Source organism: Archocentrus centrarchus, chromosome 4 (assembly GCF_007364275.1).
Source record: "Archocentrus centrarchus isolate MPI-CPG fArcCen1 chromosome 4, fArcCen1, whole genome shotgun sequence".
Taxonomy (NCBI): Eukaryota; Metazoa; Chordata; class Actinopteri; order Cichliformes; family Cichlidae; genus Archocentrus; species Archocentrus centrarchus.
The window spans coordinates 34,741,727-34,769,612 of NC_044349.1; the positions used below are offsets into that span (position 1 = coordinate 34,741,727).

Here is a 27,886-nt window from a genome sequence, read left to right on the forward strand (position 1 = left end):
TGTTATTCCAACATTATATGACTTTAATCTACACGTCCCATCATATTACAACACAAATCTATTTTACAAAGCTCAGTTAGCAGCTAAGAAAAACAAATAATAACCTGAATGCAGTGAACGATATGGGAAGTCAAAGTTAAAAATCTAGCCAGAATGTGCAAAGCAAAGATGTTGTAAAGAACTTAAGCTGCTGCCACCATCTGGATCTAATTGGAGAACTATTGTAAACAGGTGAACTACTGAGATGAAATGATGCATGTTTTGGTCTCGACCTGATGATGATTTAGTTCAAAGTGAAATATCAGAAATAAGTATATATGAAGATTAATTAAAACATAAATCAATGTAATAAAAGCTTGTTTTGTTTACCAATGAATGCCAAACAGTTTTTAATCATGTCATAACTGTCAGCAGGTTTACATTTCACACAACAATCCAGTTTAACAAGTGACTGTTGTGGACTAGTTCATGTAGTCAGAAAGCAAGCAAAGTTAAGCAAAGTTAAGGTGGTGTATCCCACTTCTGAGGCAGCTTGCTAAGGTGAGTGCTTTAGAAGACTAAAGGGAGATAAGCACTTCACTGTTAGCAGTTCCTTCAGCCAGTCCTCATCAATTAATAAAAGTGGAACATTAGGAAAGGGGTTAAAGTGTGAAGATAAATATATCCACATAAATTTCTTCAATTTCTCCAATGAAAAACCAAAGCAAGTCTCAAATTGACCATTGCTGAGAATTTCTGGATATTGAGGATGAGAAAGAGTGAAAAAAGTCTGATCCTGTTGCTCAAATGCAGAAAGGAGGCTCCATTTCAACTCTGGAATGCCATCTTCACCAGTAAAGATATACTGTCTATGAAATGTGGGAGGGTACCTCTGAAATGGGACACAACTAGAGAAAATTGATCTTAATCTCTAGCAAATATTTTGTATATATTTGATGTTTAATTATGTAAAATCTGCAAGTTGTCAATAAAATTTTGTTTTAGCACCTAAAATTACATTAAGAGCTTTCATCTTATCCCTTCAGTGCATCATCTTCCCTCAACAATGACAGTCCATTTTTGAACACATGACACACAGAAATCAGAGTTTGGGACAGAAAAGATGAGATCTTTTCACAAAAGGTTACAGGTCTGATGTTCTGTTCCTGAGTAAATGCTACCTTGGCGTGAGACAGGGCAGCACTACAAAAAAGAAAAAACACAAATCAGATCAATTCTGAGGGGTTCCCTGGCTGACTTGAGATCAGGACTCCTGTTTACAGTGAAACAGTCTGCAGGGGAAAATGGAGAGAGAGATGATTCCTGAACAGGGGAAGCGATTGAGTTCTCTCTCCTCCTCTTCACTCTTCTTCCAAGGTCTAGAGGTTTTCAAGTCAACACAAAACAAGAGACCAAACACAAGCTCACTTCACTGACTGTGGCACCACAGCTGGGTTTCACCCAAACATGCTGATCCCACATCAGCAATGAGCTCTTTAATGCTTCAAATTGTAGCTAACCTTGGTAATTTACAGACCTTGGCAGGGTGTCAGCATTTTGGAAGGTAGACTCAAGGGTAAAGTCAGACGTAGAAAAGCCGTACCCTGGAAGTACTGACATGGAGATCATCATCGAAGAACTTGGTCTCTATGATAACATTACCACTAGAAAACAAAGACACATGTCAGCTTTAAGTGAAAGTGAAGCAAAGGTTACATGTATGCTAAATAACATTAATAGCAATCTAAAAGTTTGTACAGTACTGATTGTAAGAATGAAAGGAAAGCAAATGTCTTGACTTTGGTTATGACTGCACTAACCAACTTCTGTGCGATATTCCACCAAAGTGGTCCTTTGTGTCATTCCTGGGGAATATCGCACAGAAGTTAATAAGTTGATAAGTTATAATCCAATTTAGCATGCTCACTGCCCAGCAAGAAGTTTTTTTATGAAGTCATAGTACCAGAAAAGCTAAAAATGTCAAGGAGTGAGCTCAAAGGGTTTTCTAGATGATGGAATGTTAAAAAGGCCCCTCAAAATGATGCAAGAAAACCATCTAAAAAAACATCCCTACTGTCTGTTGAAAAATGTTTCTGAGGACCTGAAAATTTGCATAATTCCTATTAAGAAGTGAGTCTTTCCCCTGGAATATTCCTAGCAAATCTGTGATGGTCATGTGGGAATTTGAATTGAGATGGAAAGCTCCAATATACAGATGTCAGGTATCCATAGCAAAGTAATTTTAATCCAACATTAAACAAGAACATGATTATTTTTAAACTATGGTGGTGACAGGACAAACACAACTTTTTGTGCATGTGTAAACAAATTGGGACTCCAGTATGGGTCTGGCAGCAACACACATCACTCTGCACAAGAGAATCCATCCAAGAGTACACGAGCCGGACCGAAATGCATTCTAGAATGGAACTGCGGTGACCAAACAAACCAAGAGTTTATTCAAATTATCCAAAGCATTTTAAGTCGATAAGGAAGTGAGTATCCACTTCCTGCACTGTGAAAAATGGGAGCGCACAACTACAAGCAAAGCAGCTTCAAATGAAAGCAGGAAGTGGGTCTGTAAACAATGAGGCTTACAGCAGAAAAAAACATGTTACGGATTAAATTCCTAAAAAATTTAACGGATTAAATTCCTAAAAAACAAAAAAGACCCCACCTCTGTGAAATCAAATGTTTGTTAAATTTGTCGTGATTATTTGTAAGATTTTACAAATTTGCCCAAACTTTCAGTAAAGTATGACATTTTCATTTATGAGAATAAACTGCAAGTTAGTAAATATTATTACACTTTTTCAGGTAATAACTTGCAAAAGATAAAGACACACATCTATATACACTTATTTCTGTATCACCATGTAAGCATGTAAGATGTAGCTCAAAGGCTGACTAAAAGCAAATGACAGCAATAAATTGTAGAGACGGCCCAAGTACAGAAACACAAAACAAGCAACAGATGAACTCATCTGTGTGGACACTCACGTTAAAACATTGGCTGGCATCATCTGGGACTCTGGAGCTGCTTCTATCAGAGACTGCCATGTGTTGGTGGAATTGGGGATAACAAAACCAAACTCAAAGAACCATTCTGGATAGAGAGAGACAGACAAAGAGCTCAGTGCTGCTGTAATAACATGCATTATCATGTTAACGATTCCCAAGTGGTGTTAGTGTACCATCACAGTCAAAATATTAATTCAGAGACTTTTCTCTTCTCAAGTGGAAACCAGCAGCATAAACATGTTATGTTTGTTTGAATTGTGTGTTGTCCCCAGAGGTTACCTGGAACCTTGATTCTGTGTAGCAGGGCCCCAGGGGTAGTACTAAAGCACACTGAAACACGGAAGTGACAACAATGTGCAAAAGATTACAGCTCTCTGAGCTGGATGTTCTTCTTGAACCTTCTTTAAGTAACTCTGCACAGGTTTTTTTTGACAGTAACAGAAAATCACACCAAAGGGTTGAAGAGCTGAGGTATTATAACATAACTGAAAGCTGTATCTTGTGATACTTTGTAGGGAACTAAGTACATAGTGACTTTTTATCATAACATCAGCACTTTTGAATTCTGACTTGCTTGACCATGGCATGATGAATTTGGTAATAAATATACAAAAACACAACAAGTCAAGTCTGCATTTTAAGACATCTTATGATGAGGGGAGACAGGGAGGTAAAAAGTGACTACACATTACTTGTTGCTTCTTATGTGTTTGTAGTAGGAAAGCCGGGTCGTAACAAAGGCATGGATCACAGATTCAAAATGATCTTTTGACAAGATAGTTTTAATCTTGGCGAGCTGTCTCAGGTGAAACTGGATTTCACCAAAGCAGTAATCTGACCCTCCAACTTAAGACTCAAATCCATCTTTACACCCAAATTTGTGACCGCAGGCTTTACATACTGGGATAAAGGACCCAGATCCACAGAAGTTGACCCCCCAGTGATGCCCAGACTAAAAACGATCACCTCTGTCTTATTTTCATTAAAATTCAGGAAATTCAAAGCCATCAGGGCTTTGATTTCATCAAGACACTTTGTTAGAGTCTGTAAGGAGTTCGCATTGCTATGTTTTAGGGGCATATAAATCTGGGTATCGTCAGCGTAGCAGTGGAAGGCAATTTTATGCTTTCTGAGAATAGAACCAAGGGGCAACAAATATAGAGAAAACAGCAACGGTCCAAGTATTGAACCCTGGGGTACCCCATATGACAAAGGAGTACAGGATGACTTAAAATCATTTAAGCGAACAGTAAAAGTTCTCTGGGTCAAGTATGATCTAAACCACTCTAGCATTGTGCCCTGCTCTAGACGAGATATTAAAATACTGCGGTCCACCATATCAAAAGCAGCTGTCAAATCTAAAAGAAGTAAATATAGCTTGATCAAAAAGGTAAGTTTTAAGCTTAATCTTAAGCTTAATAGAGAGGGTGTCTGTCTCCCAAATCTAAACTGGGAGCTGGTTCCACAGAAGAGGGGCCTAAAAGCTGAAGGCTCTGCCTCCCATTCTACTTTTAAGTACCCTGGGAACCACAAGTAAGCCAGCAGTCAGAGAGGGAATTGCTCTACTGGGGTGATACGGTACTATGAGGTCTTTGAGATAAGATGGGGCCTGATTATTCAAGACCTTGTATGTGAAGAGAAGGATTTTAAATTCTATTCTAGATTTAACAGGGAGCCAATGAAGAGAAGCCAATATGGGAAAAACCTGCTCTCTCTTTCTAGTCCCTGTCAGTACTCTAGCTGCAGCATTTTGGATCAGCTGAAGGCTTTTCAGGGAGGTTTTAGGACAGCCTGATAATAATAAATGACAATAGGCCAGCGTAGAGGTAATAAATGTATGAATTAGCTTTTCAGCATCACTCTGAGACAGGATGCTTCTAACTTTAGAAATATTGTGCAGGTGTAAAAAAAGCAGTCCTACATATTTGTGCATTGAAGGGCATATCCTGGTCAAAGATGACTCCAAGATTTCTCACAATGGAGGCCAAGGTAATGCCATCCAGAGTAAGTATCTAGTTAAATACCATGTTTCTAAAGTTTGTGGGGCAGAGTACAATAACTTCAGTTTTATCTGAATTTAGAGGTCATCTAGGCCTTTATGTCTTTAAGTTTAACTAACTGATGTGTGTCATCTGACTTCATGGATAGATAAAGCTGGGGATCATCTGCATAACAATGAAAATGTACACAATGCTTTCTAATAATACTGCCTAAGGGAAGCATGTATTAGTGTAAATGGTCCTAGCACAGCACCCTGTGGAACTCCATAATTAAGCTTAGTGTCTGAAGAAGACTCCCCATTTTCATGAAAAAATTGGAGTCTATTAGATAAATGATTCAAATGGATTGAATAAAGTTGTGTGTGTGTGTGTGTGTGTGTGTGTGTGTGTGGGGGGGGGGGGGGGGGGGGGGGGGGGGCTCATTACCTTCTAAACACTGTCCTTTGAAGAAAACTTTCTGCTCCAGTCTGAACTTCTCCAATTTCTCCGAGGACGAAAAGTTCAGCTCTCTGGACACTGCTTTACACTTCAGGATCTTCTTTGGCACACGAGCTGAAGAGACAGTAAGAAACTAATATAATTAACTCTGCTTACAACAAGAGCCATGTCTGGTATATAAGCATACAACAGGTTTATTAAAACTTGAATATAGGTTTTCAAAAACTTAGTGGAGTTAGGGATAACAAGATCATGGCATGATGTCTCCAGTGTGGCTGAATTAAAACAATTCTGCAAAGAAAAGTAGGACAAAATTCCTCCACAGTGATGTGAAAGACTTATTGCCAGTTATTCCAACTGGCAATTGAAGAAAACATGCAGTTCTTGCTGCCAAGGGTGACATAATCAGTTATTAGGTTTAGGGGACATTTACTTCTTCTCATAGTGTCAGTTAGGTATGGATATCTTCTTTCCCTTAATACATGAAATCATAATTAAAAACTGCATTTTGTATTTACTCAGGTTATCTTTGTCTAATATTTAAATGTGTTTGATGATATATTTTTTCCAAAACTGCTCAAAAAAATTAAAGGAACACTTTTTAATCAGACATTTTTTCCCTCCTCATCTTTTCTGACAGTTTTTTCAGTAGTTTTGCATTTGGCTAGAGTCAGTGTCACTACTGGTAGCATGAGGCCATATCTGGATCCTACAGAGGTTGCACAGGTAGACCAACTCCTCCAGGATGGCACATCAATACATGCCATTGCCAGAAGGTTTGCTGTGTCTTCCAGCACAGTCTCAAGAGAATGGAGGAGATTACAGGAGACAGGCGGTTATTCCAGGAGCGCTGGACAGGGCTGTAGAAGGTCATTAACTCATCAGCAGGACCAGTATCTGCACCTTTTTGCAAGGATGAAGAGAATGAACACTGCCAGAGCTACAAAATGACCTTCAGCAGGTCACTAATGTGAATGTCTCTGACCAATCAATCAAAAACAGACTCCATGAAGGTGGCCTGAGGACCCGACGTCCTCTAGTGGGTCTTGTGCCTGGCACCGTGGAGCCCGATTGGCATTTGTCATAGTATACCTGAACTGGCAGGTCCACTACTGGCACCCTGTGGTTTTCGCAGATGAGAGGAGGTTCATTCTAATCACATGTGACAGATGTGAAAGGGTGTGGGGGAAACCATGGATAACATTATGCTGTATTTGGTTATCAGGTTTGCACACATCTCAGGAGAGGTTTTGGCCCACCCCTCTTTACAGAAACTTTCTAAATCCTTTAGGTTTTTTGGCTGCTGCTTGGAAGCTTCAGCTCCCTCCACAGATTTTCTATATAGTCAGACAGAGCCTTCAGCTTTCAGGCCCCTCTTCTGTGAAACCAGCTTCCAGTTTGGATTCAGGACCTAGGCTGCTGGGGGCTTCCCTGCCGGGGGGTGGTGTGTGTGTGTGTACTCCTTAAGCCTGGGTTCTCAACCAGAGGCTTGGGATTTTGAGGGTTCTGCGCACTCTCGTATTACCACTGGGACCACTTTGGACGTTACCTTCCACAACTGCTCCAGTTGTTCCATCATCCATCAAAAAAAATAGAAAAATACTTTTCTATTTTTTTTTGCGCTCCTTCTTCCTGATGTTGCTGTCTTCTGCTCCTTGTCAGTCACCACTATGTCTAGTTGGTTGGCCAGCAGCTGCTTGCCCATGTGGAACTCAAAGTCCCAAAGGACCTTATGTGTGTGTATGTGTGTGTGTAAAAAAAAAAAAAATAGTGCACAGTGCTGTTCTTTTGTGTACTACACATGCCTGTCCAGTAAGTACTGCAGAGCATGGTCAGGATTATCCACGATGGATAAAAACTTGTTCAGTGACCTTCTTCTCCACCACAGCTTCAAGTGTCCAATTTGCAGCCAATCACAGTGCCAGCCTTCCTGATCAGTTTATTCAGTCCATTGTGTTACCAGCTCTGAAGTACACTGGGCTCACCACACCTGAGTGATAGAAAATCCACAACATTTTGCTCTGCACACTGAAAGATCTCAGTTTCCTTAGGAAACAGAGCCTGTTCGTCCCCTTTCTACATACAGCCTCTGTGTTGGTCTTCCAGTTCAGCCTGTTCTCAATGTGGACACCCAGGTACTTGTAGTCTTCCACCACATCAACATCCTGTCCCAGCATAGACACTGGCCATGTGGCAGTCCTCTTCCTTATTCACATTCAGAAGCAGATGAGTTCTCCCAGTCCGCTCCACAAAATCATCCAATAGTGTTCTGTACGCCTCTTCCTGGCCATCACTAAGCATATAGGTCATTGCCTGACCTATAGAGACTCATTAGCCACTTTGTTCAGTACACCTGTTCTATCTAATATCTAAACAGCCAACCACATGTCAGCAAATCAATGAATTAAGGCATGAAGACATGGCCAAGATGACCTGCTGAAGTTCAAACCAAATGTGAAAAGCTGTGGGTCAGGAGAAGAATAGATCATCTATTAATCAGAAGGTTGCCGGTTCAATCCCTGGCTGCTCCAGCCTGTATGAGTATCTTTGGGCAAGATACTCGACCCCAAAGTTGCACCCAATTCAGACACTGGTGAATGTGTGAGAGAAAGCACTATATAACAACCAGTCTCATGTTTAATTTCTTTTGAGTTTTTCCATTTATAAAGTTGCATGAATGTTTGGAGAAAGCCTTGCTTATGCTTGTACTAAACTTTAGGATACTCTTGGACACATGCATTAAAATTATATTTATTTATTTTTTGGGCCTTTTTGCCTTTATTAGATAGTGTAGTAGTTAAGAGTAGACAGGAAAGCAGGAAGAAACAGTGTGGGGAGAACATGGAGCAAAGAGCCCCACATCGGGCTCGAACCCAGGCTGCTGCATTTCAGGTTATGGTGCACCTGCTCACCGCATTTATTAACTTTGTTTTCAATTTTTAGCATTCACAAGGCACCATCAAAAAGTTCCACAACTCCATCCCTAAAAAGCAAAAACTGTACCTGAGTTCAGCATGGTATCCAACCCTTTAATGTCATTTGTTCATGCACCTCTCCATGATTCCATTGCATCTGCTTTTTTTAAAACTTTTTTTTTTTTTTATTAAGTATGTTCTGAACACTTGCATCTGCCATTTAACCATGGTCCTCAAAGCTGTCTTAGATATTCACAGGGGTGTGGACCATAAATTTGTCCTGCAGGGTCAGACTGTGAGACTGTGAGTACAGACTTCCACATCCTGCTGCATCTCAGGGTAAATTATCTAAACTGTGTTTCTAGCCATCATAAATCAATTCAAAGTGTATTAAGGTGGGATTTATTTTTGTCAGAACCAATCCAATCATTGTTCACCACAGACTTAATCCCCTGAGACATTGCTGTGTTGGCCAAAACAAAATTTAAATGGGTTGCCAATTCACAGTCAAAGAGACTTACTGTGCATTACAAACACCACTTCCAGGGAGTGATTTCAAAATAACAAGCACGCAGGAAGCAAGCAAAGGTGGATGTGAAGATGACTTAAAACATTTTTGCTTTTTTTTTTAATGGGCAGTGTCACTGAAATATTTTGTTCATATCTCACACATATATATTTTTTTTTCTAATTTGTTTTAACACTTGTTTCGTACAACCAGAGGATGCCACAATGTATTTTAATAGTGGATTAAAGATGATAAGGAAGTAGATCTAAAGTCTTGCCACTCAGCAGACATTTTGGTTATGCCTCCAAACATTTAATTCAGCTCATCAAGACCAGGTCCCAGAAAAGTGTGTAAATAGAGAGAGCTTTTAAGCTTTAAGCTTTTGTCACTGCATATACAGAACCACCGAGAAGAGCTGAAACAAATAACTTAAAATGTCATTTTCACACATTCACAAACAGTGCAATAACAATACTGGCTTATATGGTTAAGCTGTAACAAGCAGATGATTCGTGTTTTGGGGGGAGGTGAAACAAACTCCATCTTTATTGCTGCAGAAGTCTCCCATTGTTTTCTATGCAGGCTTCTTTGAGTGCCATGCCTCCCCCTATAAAACTACAATCTGAATAAAGTTAAAAAAAAAAAAAAAAGTTTGAGTAACAATACTTTAATAATTAGCGTGTAAACCATCTTATAAACAGGTCTCATAAAAATGATTTGAGAAAGACTTGCATTTAAGTTGTTCTGCTACAAAAGTGTCAAAGTGTGGAGATACCTTCATGTTCTACTCCTGGTACAGAGAGGTCCTCCGTTCCCTGCCACAGCACTTTGCCTGTCTCTGCATCCCGAAGATTCATCCAGTTTCTACCAGGAAATGGTTAAGTAACAGTGACCAAACCAAAGTGAAAATGCCACTCAAACAAACAGACATTGGCAGACTATGCTGCTGCCACAGTGAGTGCTTATTCAGGGTGGTTACATCCTTCAACTTGGTGCAATGGAGGGCCTAGCTCTTCTGTATCACTGCAACAATTCCTCGAGAAACTCGAATAATTCGATTATAAAAGATCCTTGACACAAATTTGTTGCTTCGATGCTTTGTTTAAACTCTGCAGTGCTCAGGTTTCACCAGGTAAGTGCAGCATTTCACCCACATTAGTAGCATTAAAGTTCTCCATCGCTGCGACTGATTTCCATCATTTGGAAAAAACGACCCTTTAACACCGAGGATCATCGCTGACACGTTTTTCCATATTTCCATAAAATATTTTTTATGCTTTAATCCCTGATTAGTGACTAAATATAGACCTGAAATAGAAATGTATTTAGGAGGATGCTTGTGAATACAAATCATTAATGCATTAAGCTCATGCAGCCCTCAGTTTTTCAACAAAAACATTGATAACACAACAGCAGCTTTTTGTGCAGTCTGTCTGCACATGCACAGCAAGTCCAAAGAAGCGGAGCTGTTATCAAGACGGTGAGCTCAGGTGGAGCGAAAGGAAATGTTTTTCTAGCTTCCAAATCAGCAGCGCTTTTTCCTGTAACCACCATTAAAACATTTACTGGGATACAGCTGGAAGTGCTTCATCAACCAGCTGATCAGCAAGTGTTGAGAACTTTGTAGCTGCTCCATCCACCACTGTTTGTTTCACACAGCGAAAAACTGCAGTAAATTTATGGAAGTTAGAATATGCAGATGAATAAGACAAAGGTATTTCTTATCCAATTAATCGATGGAATAATCGACAGAATACTCGATTACTAAAATAATCGATAGTTGCAGCCTTAATTATGTACATGTATCGCATGATAATGAATGCATAGAAATTTGAAACAAATAGTGTAATGAGCAACACAAGATACTGGTGTTATGGAAAGCACACTGTCTGGTTCTTGTACCAAAGAAGTCAACGCCATGGGTGGCTGAGCAGGTCATCTACTCATCAATTGGTTAGGTTGGTGGTTCAGTCACAGGCGGCTCCACTCTATCAAAGTATCCTTGAACCCTGATCATGTGAACCCCGAGTGTGAACTGCTTTTATAAATTTGTGTTTAAATGGGTGAATGAAGCACTTTGAATGCTCAAGTAGAGCAGAAAACCACTATATGAGAACCAAACCATTTACAATAAGAGCTTAACAACTATTGACAAGTTGCCCTCACATGACGTGATGAAGGTACTGCAGAGACTACTCTTGGCCCACCTGTGACCAAAGGTGAAAACATATTTTGACCCTCTGCAGTTTGCATATAGACCAAATCTAGTAGTGGCTGATGCAATCATCTACATACTGGGGAGAGCTTATTTCCAAGTAGATAGTAATGGATGTACGGTGAGAATCGCCTTCTTTGATTTCTCAGGTGCATTTAACATGACTCTCCTGTTCATCTTGTACACCTCAGACTTTCAGTACAACTCTGGGTCATGGCACCTACAGACATACTCTCTCTGGAATACTCTGGCTATAACCAGTCATGTTAACTTGCCTGTTGCCAATTAAATGTGGAACTATAGCATGTGTATGTTCAGTGTCTTTCAGTGTCATGCTACCCCATTTGAAACTTTTTGTGTTTGCTGTTGTCAAATTTAAAAACAGCTTAAAATCTCACTTTCAACATGTGATATGTTGTATTTGTATTATTTTCAATTAAAAATAATCTTAACCCAACAAATGGCAAACATGTACTGTGACAAAGCATTATGGATCTGGATACTTCTACAACTGGTGTTTTCAAAAAGAATATGTGCCAGCTTAGTTCCAGCCAATCGAAGGAAAATGAAAATTGGAAGGCTACCTCGTGAAGAAATACAACCATTGTTTGGCTTGGCAATATTAGTGCAACAACACCGGCAGTAATACAACTTAACACTGGTTAGTTTGTGGTTGCCATCTACGACCACGCACAGATATCCATCCAGAATTCAAGAAGCCAAAAGGTCAGATGTGATAATTTTCCTGCTTAAGTACCAGGATTACTCACTGTTATCATTGTTCACAATCTGAACAGCAGGACAACACAAAACACAAAATCTTAAGACATCAGAGTATAGAATCTGAAAAATCCTCACACACTGAAGGCTCCAAATTCATGTTTAAAAAAATGACAACGTTAGAACATTCTTGACAGTGTATCAAATTATAGGTAAAAGGAGACCTTACATATATTATTCGTAGTTTTGAACAGCTATATGTCATACATGGTATACATATTACCTTTGGAAATTTACCTGGAATGCCCTTTTTTTTTAAGCCTTTCCGACCTATGACAGCTTGGATAGCCAGCTTCCCCTCTGATAATTGCACAAACAATAACTAAGAAACAATAAAAATAAAAATATCAAGTATAAGAGTTTAAGTAGGAAGTAGAATGATTAAAAAATCTGTATAAACAATATGTATCGGTTATAAAAAATATGTACATAATGGAGGACATTACATATTATATTACATCCATTTATTACACTAAATAAATACCTAACCTACTTCAAATTAAGTATACTGCATGGTAAGCAGAAGATACATAGATGGAAATTTAGACTGATAAATCATTGTAAAATTCATGATGGATGAAAATAAATTAATTTATAGGTAAGCTAAATATAACATTGTCTAAGTGGGAAAAAGAGATAGACACAGATACCAATAAAGAACCGTGTAGAACACATCCATCTGTTCTAAATTCTCCACTGAGCATATTGTCACAGTCAGATACTACTTACTGTCACACACACTCAGCTTCAAACCATCTGTGAAGCCCTTCATCCCACCCTCCAAAAAAAAAAAAAAAAAAAAAAACCCCACAGCTTCTTGAGCTCCAGACGCTTACTTGCCTTTAGCAATACACACGTTACTGCCATAATTCCTGTCACACGTTAGCTTTCAGGTGGGGCGGTCACATTCAAGAACTCTTCTTAAACTTACACCACTGAATTTGACACCAGTAATGTTTGTACAAGCTTGACTAACAAAAACCAGCATCGTTACCAGAAACATGTCATGCAGGTCAGAATACGTATTTCAGCCCAATTGATAAGGCTTTTTTAGACCAATACTGATTTGATTTAAAAATTTGATATTTTCTCTCTTTCAGGCACAAAAAACAAATAGACCTCCGTCCATATGAACGGGTAAGTGTGTCTAAACTTTTGACTGGTACTGTATATACAGTGGCTTGCAAAAGTATTCATACCCCTTGAACTTTTCCATATTTTGTCACATTACAACCACAAACATAAACATATTTCACTGGAATTTAATGTGAAAGACCAACACAAAGTGGTATACAATTGTGAAGTGGAAAGAAAATTATACATGATTCAAAACATTTTTTACAAATAAAAAACTGAAAAGTGTGGTGTGCAAAAGTATTGAGGGCTCCCTGAGTCAATGCTTTGTGGAACCACCTTTTGCTGCAATTACAGCTGCAGGTCTTTTAGGGTATGTCTCCACCAGCTTTGCACATCTAGTGACTGAAATTTTTGCCCATTCTTCTTTGCAAAACAGCTCAAGCTCAGTCAGATTAGATGAAGAGCGTTTGTGAACAGCAGTTTTCAGATCTTGCCACAAATTCTCGATTGGGTTTAGGTCTGGACTCTGACTGGGCCGTTCTAACACATGAATATGTTTGGTTTTAAACCATTCCATTGTAGCCCTGGCTTTATGTTTAGGATCGTTGTCCTGCTGGAAGGTGAACCTCCGCCCCAGTCTCAAGTCTTTTGCAGACTCCAACAGGTTTTTTTCCAAGATTGCTCTGTATTTGGCTCCATCCATCTTCCCATCAACTCTGACCAACTTCCCCGTCCCTGCTAAAGAGAAGCAGCCCCAGAGCATGATGCTGCCACCACCATATTTGACAGTGGGGATGGTGTGTTCAGAGTGATGTGCAGTGTTAATTCTCTGCCACACATAGCGTTTTGCATTTTGGCCAAAAAGTTCAATTTTGGTCTCATCTGACCAAAGCACCTTGTTCCACATGTTTGCTGTGTCCCCAACATGGCTTCTGGCAAACTGCAAACGGGACTTTTTATGGTTTTCTTTTAACAATGGCGTTCTTCTTGCCACTCTTCCATAAAGACCACATTTGTGCAGTGCACGACTAATAGTTGTCCTGTGGACAGATTCCCCCACCTGAGCTGTGGATCTCTGCATTTCGTCCAGAGTCACCATGGGCCTCTTGGCTGCATCTCTGATCAGTGCTCTCCTTGTTCGGCCTGTAAGTTTAGGTGGACGGCCTTGTCTTGGTTGGTTTACAGCTGTGCCATACTCTTTCCATTTCCGGATAATGGATTGAACAGTGCTCCGTGAGATGTTCAAAGCTTGGGAAATCTTTTTATAGCCTAAGCCTGCTTTAAACTTCTCCACAATCTTATTCCTGACCTGTCTGGTGTGTTCTTTGGACTTCATGATGCTGTTTACTCCCCAATATTCTCTTAACCAACCTCTGAGGCCGTCACGGAGCAGCTGTATTTGTACTGAGATTAGATTACACACAGGTGGACTCTTTTTAGTCATTAGCAGTCATCAGGCAACTTCTGAATGCAATTAGTTGCACTCAGAGAAAAGGGGGCTCAATACTTTTGCACACTGCACGTCTCCCTCTCATTCACACATGTATTCTGTCTTGCTTCTACTTTCATTCCTCTTCTCTCTAGTGCATACCTCCAAGCTCTCTTCCACCTGCTCCCTACTCTCACTACAGAGCACAAAGACATCTGCAAACATCATAGTCCACAGAGATTCCTACCTGATCTCATCTGACACCCTGTCCATCATCAGTGCAAGCAAGAAGGGGCTCAGAGCAGATCCCCACCTCGAACCCATCTGTCACTCCAACCACACACTTCATCACTGTCTCTGTCCTCATACATGTCCTGCGCTGCCCTCACATACTTCTCTGCCACTCCAGACTTCCTCATGCAGGACCACAGTTCCTCTCATGGCACCCTATCATCTGCTTTCTCTAGAGCCACAAAAACACAGTGAAGCTCCTTCTGACCTTCTCTATACTTCGCCATCAACACCCTCAAAGCAAAGGTCACATCTGTAGTGCGCTCTCTCAGCATGAAGTTCTTGTTCTTGGAAACCGGTACCAGTACACTTCTTTGTTTCTCAGGCATCCTCACTCTCCAAGATTGAGTTAAAGAATCTGGTTAAAAAGTCCACTGCTCTCTCTCTTAGGCATCTCCATACATCCACAGGTATGTTATCTGGACCTGCTGTCTTTCCACACATCCTCTTCATAGCTGCCCTCACTTCATCCTTACTAATCTTCTGCACTTCCTGATTCACTATATCCTCCTCTCTCTCATTTTCTTCATTCATCAGTTCTTGAGTACTCCATCTTTTCAACTCTCTTTTCATTCATTAGTACATTTCCATTTCTATCCTTAATCACCCTGACCTGCTGCACATTATTGCCATCTCAATCTCTTTGCAAGTCCTGTTCTCCTTCCTTAGTTTCCAGCCTCACATACAACCTTTTCCTTCGGCACCTCTCTTTACTGTACAGCTAGCCTCCCATTACTCCTGTCTACTTTCTTCCTCTCTGACTATCCCACTTCTGCTTTGTTAACCTCTTCCTTTGACTACTTCCTCATTCCACCACAAAATTCCCTTGTCTTCTTTCCTCTATCCAGAGGATACACCAAACACGTTCTTGGCAGTTTCCCTCACCAATTCAGCTCACCTTTCCCAGTCATCTGGTGACTCTTCTCTATGACCCAGAGCCTGTCTCAACTGCTCCCTGAACTCCTGAACTCTGCAACATTCGTCTTTCCTCAACTTCCACCATTTAATCCTTGCCTCTGCCTTCACTCGCTTCCTCTTCTTTTTTTTTTCTCCACTTGATTTTCAAGACGGATTTGCTATAGCACAATTATATACAGTGGTATGAAAATGTTTTCTGTAAATCCCATAAACATTTCACTTCTCAAATAGCACTGTGTTCATCTGCTATATGATATATTTAACTGAAATTGCTGATCCCAACAACCAATGATTTATAAAGGAAAATCATGAAAATTATCAGGGGTGCCCAGACTTTTTCATACCACTGTAGCTATGTACCAGAACAGAATGAAATATACAGAACAGTGAACAGTGTGCTTGGGTCAATCAGTTCTTTCTTCAGTCTCACTTTATTTTACTGTGTCTTCAATTGTTACTAGTGTTTTTCTGTTTCTTGTCCATTTTTCCCATTTGTCTTCCAGTTGTCCTTCCTGAAGTTTTAGTTTTTTGTGTTAGTTTTTCCATTTTATATATGTCCTCAACAATCTCAGAGTATTGGTCCTTTGCCGGTGGCTCTACCTTTCCCAAGTTCATTGTTACAGCTTTTTTACTCACTATTAATATTTTGATCTTTTCTATAACTCTTTCCTTGTGATAGCAGAGATGCCACATTTGACCTTTTCTAGGGAATGTATAGCCAAGTATCAGTTCACATATTGTTTCCCAGAATTCATTTAGTCTTTGGGAATTCCAGACATTATAGATGCCACATTCTCTCCAGCATTTCTGTGTTCTCTACAGCTGTTCACTTTTTAATACTGGTGTGACAACATATCACCCCAAATTTTTCCAGGTCAACTTCCTCCAGGTTCTTGAACCTGTGGTTGCATGGTAAGACATACATATATTTCCCCAAACTTCATCACTGATCTTATCCTCTAAATCCTTCACCCATTTCTCCTTTATACTTTAAGGTTTCTCATTGGACTCGAATACTTGATATAGTGATGAGATTATTCTAATGGTTTTGTTTTGGGGGGCTCTACTAATGATTCCTATCACTTTGTTTCCCTGCATTTCCTTCCTTTACTAGTCTCTTGGCTGTAGGTATCTATAGAAATTCTAGTTTTCCAGACCATATTTCACTTTGATATTTTGGAAACTCTCACTGTTGCCAGAACACACCAGGCTGTAATACCCAACACTGCCCAGTATTTGAATCTTTGATCATAATGTGATGAAGTTTATGCCATAAACTATCCATTTTAATCTTTCTATCTCCTCATCTATTGTGTATGTTTTTAAACATTTGTGCCACATGCTCAAGGTATGAGCTGTTATTGACTTGTCCTTTTTAAGTTCTTTATATTTAGTTCTCTTTCAATGCCTTTCCACATTGCACTATAATCTGAAGTACACCAGCAGTGTTAAATGGGCAGAAAAAAATAATACAGTTTCAGTTCGGGGAGAGCCATTCCTCCTTTGTCCTTGTGTAATTGGAGAGTTTCATATTTGATTCTGGGTCTCTTGCCGACGCTGTTTAGCCGCATTATCCCGACACCATATTGCAGTATCCTCTCTCTTTCAGTTTGCACCTTTTGCATAGAATGTAGTCTACCTGTGTGCACCTTCTTACACTATTATGTCACTCTATGTGTTTACCACAGCTATTGCCATCCTTTTCGCAAAATCCACTACCATGTGTCTTTCTGCATTTCTTTCTTTAACACCATACCTGTTCAACACCTCACTGCCTCTGTTCCCTTCACCTACATGTGCATTGAATGTTGGCGACCCCCCCCCCCCTAGTCGTTAGATTTAAAGTTCTTACTCTCACTTCCCTATTCCTGCCTTTCCCCCTCTCTTGCTGCCTCCTAACACACGTCCCCCTCCTTTCTTCCTTTGTATTAGGCCAACAGTAGCACAGTTTCCACCGGCACCCTGTTTGCTCAACAGCACTGGAGGAATGGAAGTCATCATTATGTCATTATTTAACAGTCATCTGTCTTGCAGAGAACACAAATGAATAGTAAACTTACTAGTTTGCTAGTTTGCTAGTTTGTTCTAGTTTGCGTTGCACATACAATGCTTAATAAATGTGTTAGTCCACCACCCAATACAAGGTTTATGCCACAGCTGTCATTAATTAACAGTGCTGTTAATTACCAAATTCATTTTTTAAGCTTCTGTAATGGTTAATTTACCAGTATGTGCAAGCACTTTAATCAAAATATTTTTAATGCTAAAATATCATTGTTGGTATCCATAAATGTTTTTTACTGTTTAACAAAAAAGGCGCTACAGGAGCATCAAAGCCAGAACAAACAGACTCAAGAACAGTTTCTTCGCCAGAGCAATCACCACCCTGAACTCACACACTCACCCACTGTAACTGTGCAACACCCACATCTCTGTGCAATATTATATTATTCATACTGAACAATATCTATCACTCCTATATTGTGTAATATCCAGTATTCATTCACTAGTGCAATATTCATTCACCAAGTGCAATATTCATCATCTTCATTATTATATGTATACACGCATTTACTTTCTTACAATGTACAGATGCACCAATGTATGTATGTATGTATATATTTTTATACATTCTATTTTTTGTATATTTTACACATTGTTTATTTGGTGTATATCTCTTGATCATATTGATTATACTAGATTATAATATTTTTATAATATTTTTATTTTCATTTTAGAGTTTGATTTTCTGTTACTTGCAATCCTGAACAGAAAAATTGGTTTTAGCAGTTGAACAAGTTTTGATAGATTTCTAAAATATTTTGTTCTTGTTCTTTTAATGGCAGGTGGTCTAATAAATATATTAAACACTATATTGTCAAAAGGATTCACTCACCCATCCAAATAATTGAATTCAGGTGTTCCAGTCACTTCCATGGCCACAGGTGTATAAAACCAAGCACCTAGACATGCAGACTGCTTCTACCAACATTTGTGAAAGAATGGGTCGCTCTCAGGAGCTCAGAGAATTCCAGCGTGGTACCGTGATAGGATGCCACCTGTGCAACAAGTCCAGTCATGAAATTTCCACAGTCAGCTGTTAGTGGGATTATAACAAAGTGGAAGTGATTGGGAACAACAACTCAGCAATGAAGTGGTAGGCCACATAAAATCAGTGGGGCCAGCGGATGCTGAGGAGCATAGTAAACAGAGGACGCCAACATTCTGCAGAGCCAATCACCACAGACCTCCAAACTTCATGTGGCCTTCAGATTAGCTCAAGAACAGTGGATAGAGAGCTTCATGGAATGGGTTTCCATGGCCAAGCAGCTGCATCCAAGCTTTACATCACCAAGCACAATGCAAAATGTTGGTTGCAGTCTGGGTGAGTCCTTTCAGCTGTTACAGCTGCAAAGGGTGGGCCAACATCATATTAAACTCTATGAATCAAGAATAGGATGTTCATATGCATATGAAGGCAGACAAGCAAACACGTTTGGCAATATAGTGTAGTTGCTGCCTTGTATTACAGAGGATAAAATAAATTGGAAGATAGGTGGCTTTTGTCAAGACAGTGTATGGGAAAGAGTGTGTGGATGTCCACATACCCTCCCTTTCGCTGGGACAGAGATGACCCCACAGACACTTCACTTGAAGGGCACCAAATGAACATGCTTCCTCCAACTCAAGCACGGTATATTAGCAATATCTAAGTGTTTTTTCAGTGTAAACATCAGTCCACAGCTGAGTCTGCAAAGGAGAATAATCCCGGTATAGGTATATAGGTCAGATCCCACTAACAGCACAACTCCATTACCTCCACCATCCCCTCCCCCTTCTTCTGGCTTTCTAGTAAAGTATGCTGAGTTGAACAGTTTCACTAATCCCTTCAAGTACAACTAGAGCTACACTGTCCAGAAGAATCTAGGCCACACAGCAATGTCTGCTCTTTTACTGCATTAAAAAAAAAGACAAGGCTCAAGGCTAAAATACAAACCATCACCTTCATGAGTGCTTCCCACCTAATAATGTGTGCTGCCCATGCTATTCAATGTTCTTTCAGTTTCAGCCTAAACATAAGAAAATCTACACAGATTTAAGCTCCAATAACATCACACAAAATTATACCATGGCGTCCTCTGGGTCTGCTACATGTTGTGTGTGTAAACCACCAGGGTGCGTGCACAGACCTGTCAGAACATTGTTAATGAGCCCCCAGTGAAAAGCTGCTGTCACATTTTCGTTTACATTTATTTTTAAAGACATGTTAATGGCTACAAGTAACTTTCTAAGCCCAACATTTATATAACTATTGAAAAGTCCTTTTCAGCTATTTCATGCCATTTACACAAAAATTCAATAAGATTTAATTTGTGGCAAGCGAGCAGCAGAAAGTAGCTTTTATACAATTAAATGTGGAATACATTTTTGATGTCCATTCTTTCTGAGGCAACGCTTATGGCATATAACATAATTTGAATGAAATTGAGAGACGATAACTACAGAGCAAACTGAGCCCAATCCTGCCACAATCTTGACAGAAGGAGAAGAACAAATAACCAGAATGGCAGCACAAACATCATTCCCATTGTAATTGATGGCAATCAATTAGTACTGGGAGAAAAACAAAAAAACTTGATGATGAGTATGATGTATGACTACAAACATGATTCTACTGTGGCATTTGATATTTCCACCTAACAATTACTAGCCAACTATCATACATTTTTATGTCAATTATTAATTAACCATTAAGTATGCATTACCATCACAAGTAAATATTAGATATCCTAAACAGGAATCAATGTAGACAGGCTTTGAAAAGTAGCTCGGTTTTCTTTATGCTTAGATTATTTTAACAAGTACATTTAGCTGCTTATATTTTACCTTTAATATACAGCTAATAAACCCTAAAAAGGATAAAAACAATACAAAAGAATAGCATATGTGTCTGTAAACATTTTGGAAAGTGCAAAAAGAAATAATTTAATTAAATTAAGAAGTATTTTGAACAAGCAGACATTTGAGACAAAGGTCCCTTTATCACTTTTAGCTTTTTCAATCATTTACGCAACAAAAAATATCTGTAGATGGAGCAGCCATCTGTGGAGACTGCAGTACCAAAAGCCAGTATTGTCTGCTTTCGCACAAAGACCGTGTAGGTGTTTTACCTGTCAGTCTCTGACAATAGCTTACTGAACTCTTCTTTTTTTTTTTTTATTTGCATTTTTGGCCACAGTGGCTTTTCTCAGCAGTGGAGAGAGAGAGGAAATAGGGTAAAGCTACAGGGGAAGACACGTGGGCAAATTGGCGACGGGCCGGGACTCAAACCCGCGCCATCCGCACTGCAACGCGGTATATGTATGTGGTCGCCGGCTTCACCACTAAGCCACCCAGGCGCCCCTGAACTCTTCTTCTCTACGCATTCTTCTTGAAGACTTGCTTCAGTTACAAGATGTCTCAAGAGGGTTTTGTAAGTACATCCTGGTCATTTAAAATCCCCACACATTTCAGCATTTGCAAATCGTATGACTGCTCAGAATGGGACAAAGTGAAATAACCCCACAAACACCACGCTGAGGACCTAACTTTGAGGGGATTTTGTAAGTTAAACATTTCCAATTCAAACAGGAAGGTAGCTGTTTTGAAGAAGAAGGGAATGCTGTTCTTTTCAGCCTGGGTTTCCTTTAATAAGGCTGTAAGGACAGAAGGCAGTAAAGCCCCCTAACACTAAATCATGGATTTAGGTGTAACCGCACTGCATCAAGAGGCCTGACCTAACCATTAAGATCCCCCCCAGACTCCCCCTTCTGCTTTTCTATAGACTGTGCAGGGAAAGTTAAACATATAGGTGCAAACAGTAATATTTCTAATCTCGTTATGTTTTTCAGTGGTCCATTTCATCTTTTCTGATAAACAAATACACTTCAGTTCTATTTAATCTGCTGTCTTTTTCTAGCGCTGATTCAGCTTTCTTTGTAATATCAACCACTCTGCTGCTAGTAGACCTATCCATGTTTGCGATTGGTCACATGCTGCCAGTGTCACCCCTTTCAAATCTAGCTTGAAGCTAGATTGGGAAACCCTGAGTTAACTTGTCCACTAACCACCTTTGTGTGACTGCTCAGCCCAACTGCTGGTGTTAAATGGTGAATGGACTTTGCACTTACAAAAGCACCTTCCTACTCTGACCACTCAAAGCACTTTTTACTACAAGCTTGATTCACACATTCATACAGCAATTTTACTGTATGCCTTTAATCGCTTTATATTCAGTTTACAGACTGATGTCCTGACACTTTCCTTCCAAATTTGATACTATAATTGAGAATTAATTTTTCCATCAATGATGACAAGATGTCCTGAGGGGTGCACTACAAAGAACGATTAATGACTCAACTAGTTGTGTCAAGCTTAAAGTCAGAGTTTTCTGTGCCACAAAAGTGGCTTTCTTTTTACCTGGTTTAATGGCCACGGTAACTTGTACTGAACACATAACCTGGTTGGAAGCAGGTTACATTCAGAGTTTTGGTTTAAAATCAGCTGGAAGCACCGCGTTTTCACAGATTCTTTTATTTACAGCACGTTTTAAGTGCAACATAGACTCTCTGCTGGAGGAATATGGTTTATATATGCAAGCTGTTAAGCCTACCTTACTAATACCACTGAATGAAGCACAAACTGTATTGCACTGTCACAGGAATGTGCTTGCATTAATGAAGAAAATGTATAAATAATATTATACTTGATTCTAATCTGCTGCAAAGTCTCTTTTACTCTGGTGGAAACACATTTACTAGAACACAGACTGAGAACACCTGTTCAATCAATCAAATTAATTTCACTTTGATCTGCCAACAAATTAAAGCTATTTCCACAACTCTCTTATCAAGCTGTGGGACAGTAACCTTTCATTTTTAAATGCATCTAGTTTAATGTTTCAGGGCTCTAATATGCAGCCATCACATTACACATAAACAGCAGCACTGAGAGCACTCTCAGCAATAAAACAAATACCTCGACTTTATTTTACCGCTCTGTGCCCCAAATAACCAGATTAATAGTTTACTGCAGCATTAACTTATTTTCTTACAACAGAGTTTTAATTGGGGCTGTGCAATTAATAAAATTTCAATTTTGGCTCCAATCACAAAAACAGTGTAACTGGCAAAAAGCGATTATTATTAAAATTATTTTGTCACATTACGCTCTACAGGTATTCTCTTAGCCCTGATTTATGCTGCAGCACTGAGCCTTTTCAGGGCCAACAATGTAACCTACATCAGTGGCCAGTGACGTTGCTTTTATGCCTGTGCAGGTGCATTATGTGTTAAATACACTTAATCACTAAGTGGGAAATTAACAACATAACCTGATGTGCACCTCCCAAGAAAAGTAACTACAGGTCAGGTTTAATTTGAACGACTTGCTGAGCACGATCGGTTCCTCCCGTGCATTTCTGGCTACTTTTATGACGGAGTTTTTTAATTTATCAGTGACAGAATAACAATTATCATCTAAATATAAGGAATAATAATCATATCATCAATATAAGGACTCACAAATGTCAGATTGCTGAAATTATCGGAGCGGCTGTGAGGGAATAAACAAAGAAGCGGAAAAACTAGAGGGACAAATATGTTCGCACTCGGAAAAAAAACTGACCACACAGAGCGAGGACACAAAAGGGAAAAAGTTCCAGCATTTTATTTGTTTCTATTGGCCGGTACTGCCTGGAAAACACCAGGACACGACTGCACAGTAATTGACACACACACGAACACAGATTTGCTACACGGTGGTATCTGCACCATCCGGCAACACGACCAATCTGTTCAACCAGCCGAAGTTCAAACACTGCAGCCCTGCCAGTATAACCAGTCTCTGTTGCCAGTATAACCAGTGTTTGCTGTGTTGATCTGAATAATTCTGATTTAGTCTGAAGCTGAACATGTTTTGCTCTGGGCTATAACGAGCCAGCCTCCATGTTTTTGGTTTGAGGTACTGACTGGAATTAATTGACTATAAATTTTGCACATGTGTACAGGATCTTTCAGGATGTTGTGGCAGTACACTAAAAGGTCACCAAATTTATTTGGTTTAAATAATTTGATCCTATTTCTTCTTAGTATTATTAGACATGATAATTGGCATTACCTTTCTATTTATTATTTGTGTTTAATTTATAATGTATTTGTTTATATTTTTAATATTTTGTTTATATTTTATTTATGTATTTTATTTTCAATTTAGTTTTATTTTCACAAGACTGTAGAAGTGCACTAGATATCAAGGTATTCACTGTTCTTTAAGTGTAATAAATACAGTCAACGAGTAACTGTGTTAAATAATCTTGATTTCAATATTGTCCAAAATAATTGTGATTATGATTCTTTCCATAATCAAATGGCCCCAATTTTAATGTTATATTTTTATGTTTTTTGTAGATTTTTAGTCACCAATTTATCATCATCACCAACTGATAACATCTCTGACTGGACTGCAATCAGTGATCATTTTGTGCAGTAGTATTTTCATAGCACCCACAGAGCCTGAAGCAGAAAGCCCTGCTTAACAGAGCAAGCTGATAACCACCATTGCATTACCTGTTCTATCCAACTGGGGTTTTAGGTTTTGCTGAGCTAGCTAATGCAAAGAAAGCCTGGTTGTGTTGAAATTCATTCAAAGTTCCATTTTGGTCTTATTTGGTCTTTCCACAAAACAATGTTCTATTACTTCTGGCTTACCCATGTGATCTTTAAGAAACTAATTTTGGTCCATTTGTACACAGTGTAGCTGAATCTTTAGAGATAGTAATGCAACTTTTTTGACCCTTTTAACTTTATTAGATACATACAGTGAAGAGAGACATGAAAGTGAAGACAGAGAGATAAGGAAAGTCAAAGGGCCATGGGTGGGACATGAATGAAGCCCACCTGTACCACAGCCATGCGGCATATATGGTCACCTGCTCACCCACTGAGCCACTCCAGCACCTGCACTGCAACTTTTTAGAGCCTGATGAGCATCAGCATCTCTTCTCAAATCTGATGCTCAGTCACCGAGTTGGGGGAGGGGGAAAACCAAAAGTATCCACTCACCCATCCAAATGATTGAATCCAGGTGTTCCAGTCACTTCCATGGCCACAGGTGTATAAAATCAAGCACCTGTGCATGAAGACTTTCAGCGTGGTACCGTAATAGGATGCCACCTGTGCAACAAGTCCAGTCGTGAAATTTCCTCAATGCTAAATATTCCACAGTCAGCTGTTAGTGGGATTATAACAAAGTGGAAGCGATTGGGAACGACAGAAGTCGTTCCCAAGAAGCTCAAGAACAGTGTATAGAGAGCTTTGTGGAATGTTTTTCCACAGCAGCTGCATCCAAGCCTCACATCACCAAGCACAATGCAAAGCATTGGATGCAGTGGTGTAAAACACGCTACCACTGGACTCCAAAGCAGTGGAGACATGTTCTCTGGAGTGATGAACCACGCTTCTCTGTCTGACAATCTGATGGGTGAGTCTGAGTTTGGTGGTTGCCAGGAGAATGGTACTTGTCTGACTGCATTGTGCCAGGCGGCTGTCTTCAGGAATTGGGCTCGGCCCCTTAGTTCCACTGAAAGGAACTCTTAATACTTCAACATACCAAGACGTTTTGGGCAACTTCATGCTCCCAACTTTGTGGTAACAGTTTGGGGATGGCCCCTTCCTGTTCCAACATGAGTGCACACCAGCGCACAAAGCACATAAAGACATGGATGAGTGATTTTGGTGTGGACGAACTTGGCTGGCCTGCACAGAGTCCTGAACACCTTAGAATTAGAGCGAAGACTGTGAGCCAGGCCTTCTCGTCCAACAGTCTCTGACGTCACAAATGCACTTCTAGAAGAATGATCAAAAATTCCCATAAAGACACTTCTAAACCTTGCGGAAAGCCTTCCCAGAAGAGTTGAAGCTGTTATAGCGGCAAAGGGTGGGCTGACATCATATTAAACTCTATGGATTAAGAATGGGATGTCACTCAAGTTCATATGCGTGTGAAGGCAGACGAGCAAATACTTTTGGCAATATAGTATACATCCAAAGCTACTTTCAGCTGCTCCGCAAGAGGTCACCACAGCAGGTAGCACCACGTTTGATTTGGCCGTTTTACACCAGATGCCCTTCCTGACACAGCCAGAAGGAGATTTGGGCTCTCTGCTGGAATTAAACCAGCAACCCTTGCCAAGCAAATGTGTTAACCACTACACTGCAGAACCACTGCAGACCTTGACAGATCACTGTCTTTAAATAACAGGGATCCTTCTCACTGTCAACAACAACAATTGTCTAAGTCTCTCTTTTTTTGTCCATTTGATTTAATTAATAATTTGCATGTAGCCATTTTGGGGGCATGTTAATCATGAAATATTGAAAAAAGAAAAATGGTTCACAAGCACCACTCGGTGATATTTAGATAAGCTTTCCCTCTAATCTATTATAAGTAAAACAATAATGCAAACACAAGCATATGAGTTAGCATTAGGACACAAGTGGTACAAGACTGAAAATAAAAAATAAGGGGGAAGTGTGTAAACTGAGAAAAAAGAAAAAGCAAACGGCATGGAACTCTACAGACCTCCTAAACTAAAATTCACCCCACTTTGTGTTCCTGTTTCATTGTTAGCTACAATTCTCTATATACTGTTCATACTGTCCTACAGGCACACATCAAATAAATAAACTGTGAGCATCGGTTTTTACACTATGCATAGTTACATGATATAACCACATTCAGGCTTACTACATAAGCACATGACTAAGTCATATGGTGATCTCCAGTATAGGTTACGTGACTGGTGGATTTACACACATTCAGAATAAAGTCTGTCATCACGAAACAAAGAGGTGCAACTGGGTTTGACAACATTCAATATTATGAAACCATACAGCAATCACACTATGCTCAGCTAGTCACATACCTGCTTTTTAGTCATGGGAGGTACACATTTTTTCAAAGCTTTGGCTCTTTTGGCTCAGCTCCCTTAGAAGAGCTGGCTCTTACTGCTCCCAAATGGTTCCTTCATTTAATATCCCTCGGGACCTTCTATTTTAGCAATTATTATGAATAGTTTGTGTTGGTAAGCACTTTTTTTCTTTTTTTTTTTCCAGGATTTTCATAAGTTTTTTTGTTACCAAAAAAAAAAAAAGATGATTACTGTTTAACATTTTAATCAAAACTTGAATAGCTGAATACAGAACTACAGCAAGCAGATCAATTAAATAAAGGCCACTTGCATTAAAATCCGACTCCCATGTGTCTGTGTACCTGACCTGTACCACTACACCGCCGTCCAACGCCCTTTGTTTTTTTCACACCTTTGCAGGTGATTGGCCGCGTCATGTGCTTATCAACCATAAACTTATCAAGTCCCGCCCTTGCCTACATGTATTCTCCGCAGAGCTGACCAGGAGCGGCTGCGGGTTCGGCTCTCCCCGGCGCGAGTCGGTTCTTCTCGTTCGCTACAAAGACTCGGCTTCGTAGAGCTGCTCATTCCCGAACGGCACATCACTCCTGCTTTTATCTTGCAGCCTAGCGCTTACTGATAGTGACAGAAGGTTCGACAGAGAAGAAAATCACCTCTTAGCTACCTGAGCAAATCACAGCTTCGTGATATGTCATTGTTGCTACCAGAGCCTGCTTTTCAGCACTGAATAGCCTAACAAGTAAGCCCCAATATGAGGACTCATTTCAGCCGCCAGGCCGTCATTCAGTGAGCTTCCTGCTCCATAAGCACAGGAGCAGCTCAATGGAAACAGCAACTATATCGCTCCGTGAGCAGGGATTCCAGCAGCTTAGCTTTAGCAGCTAAGCTTGGTGTCCTACTCAGCAGCAGCCGTCCTGCTAATGCTGATTGTAGCAGCCTGTCCAACGCCGTTATCTAGCTCACTGCTGCATGTCTAACATTTACAGAGCGTAACTAATAAAGACCAAAAAGGATACAGTTTGAAGCCCTTCAAGATTTCCTTGGCCCTGTCTTCGTCTGAAGACATTTCCGTTTGTTTTCGTTCTTTACAAATAACTGGAAATCCTGCTGTTCACGGTAGTGTAAACTAGTTAGCTAACTACGCTGCCCGTCCGTACTGGCCTTGAACAGCGGGCACTACAAGCCGGACTGCGGGCTAAAGCTGATCCGATAATGCAATCAGCTAAATATACCCAGCTAGCAAACAGGCAGCAGGTAGTCTAACCAATCAGAAGCGAGGGTAACTCCTACCAACCAATGACAGGAGAGTGGAGAGCAAAGGTGGGACCAAAGCGGATAGCGACGTG

At 39.9% G+C, this 27,886-nt stretch overlaps 1 protein-coding gene across 2 annotated transcripts; it reads right to left on the reverse strand.

The window, feature by feature from the left end:
* pde6d (phosphodiesterase 6D, cGMP-specific, rod, delta) lies at positions 1–27,855 on the reverse strand. Of its 2 annotated transcripts, XM_030727483.1 has the most exons (6): positions 27,557–27,855; positions 9,637–9,725; positions 5,427–5,552; positions 2,980–3,085; positions 1,517–1,643; positions 1–1,358 (listed from the first exon to the last, which is right to left on the reverse strand). In XM_030727483.1, exons 1-5 carry the CDS (start codon positions 27,604–27,606, stop codon positions 1,562–1,564), a joined length of 453 nt encoding a protein of 150 aa, XP_030583343.1. In that variant the 5' UTR covers positions 27,607–27,855; the 3' UTR covers positions 1–1,358; positions 1,517–1,561. The 2 variants fall into 2 exon arrangements, with proteins under 2 accessions (XP_030583343.1, XP_030583341.1); XM_030727481.1 differs by having other exon boundaries at positions 1–1,643.
* Positions 27,856–27,886: the final 31 nt, after the last annotated feature.

What these genes read in the sequence shown, in the direction of transcription:
- pde6d (XM_030727483.1), bottom strand. Translation starts at nt 27,606, where the DNA reads ATGTCTTCAGACGAAGACAGGGCCAAGGAAATCTTGAAGGGCTTCAAA. An exon ending in CAAAGGACAGTGTTTAGAAG is followed by an intron (nt 3,086 to 5,426) that starts GTAATGAGCCCC and finishes CTCTCTATCCAG; the next exon opens with AATGGTTCTTTGAGTTTGGT. An exon ending in ATGCCAGCCAATGTTTTAAC is followed by an intron (nt 1,644 to 2,979) that starts GTGAGTGTCCAC and finishes TTTGTTTTCTAG; the next exon opens with TGGTAATGTTATCATAGAGA.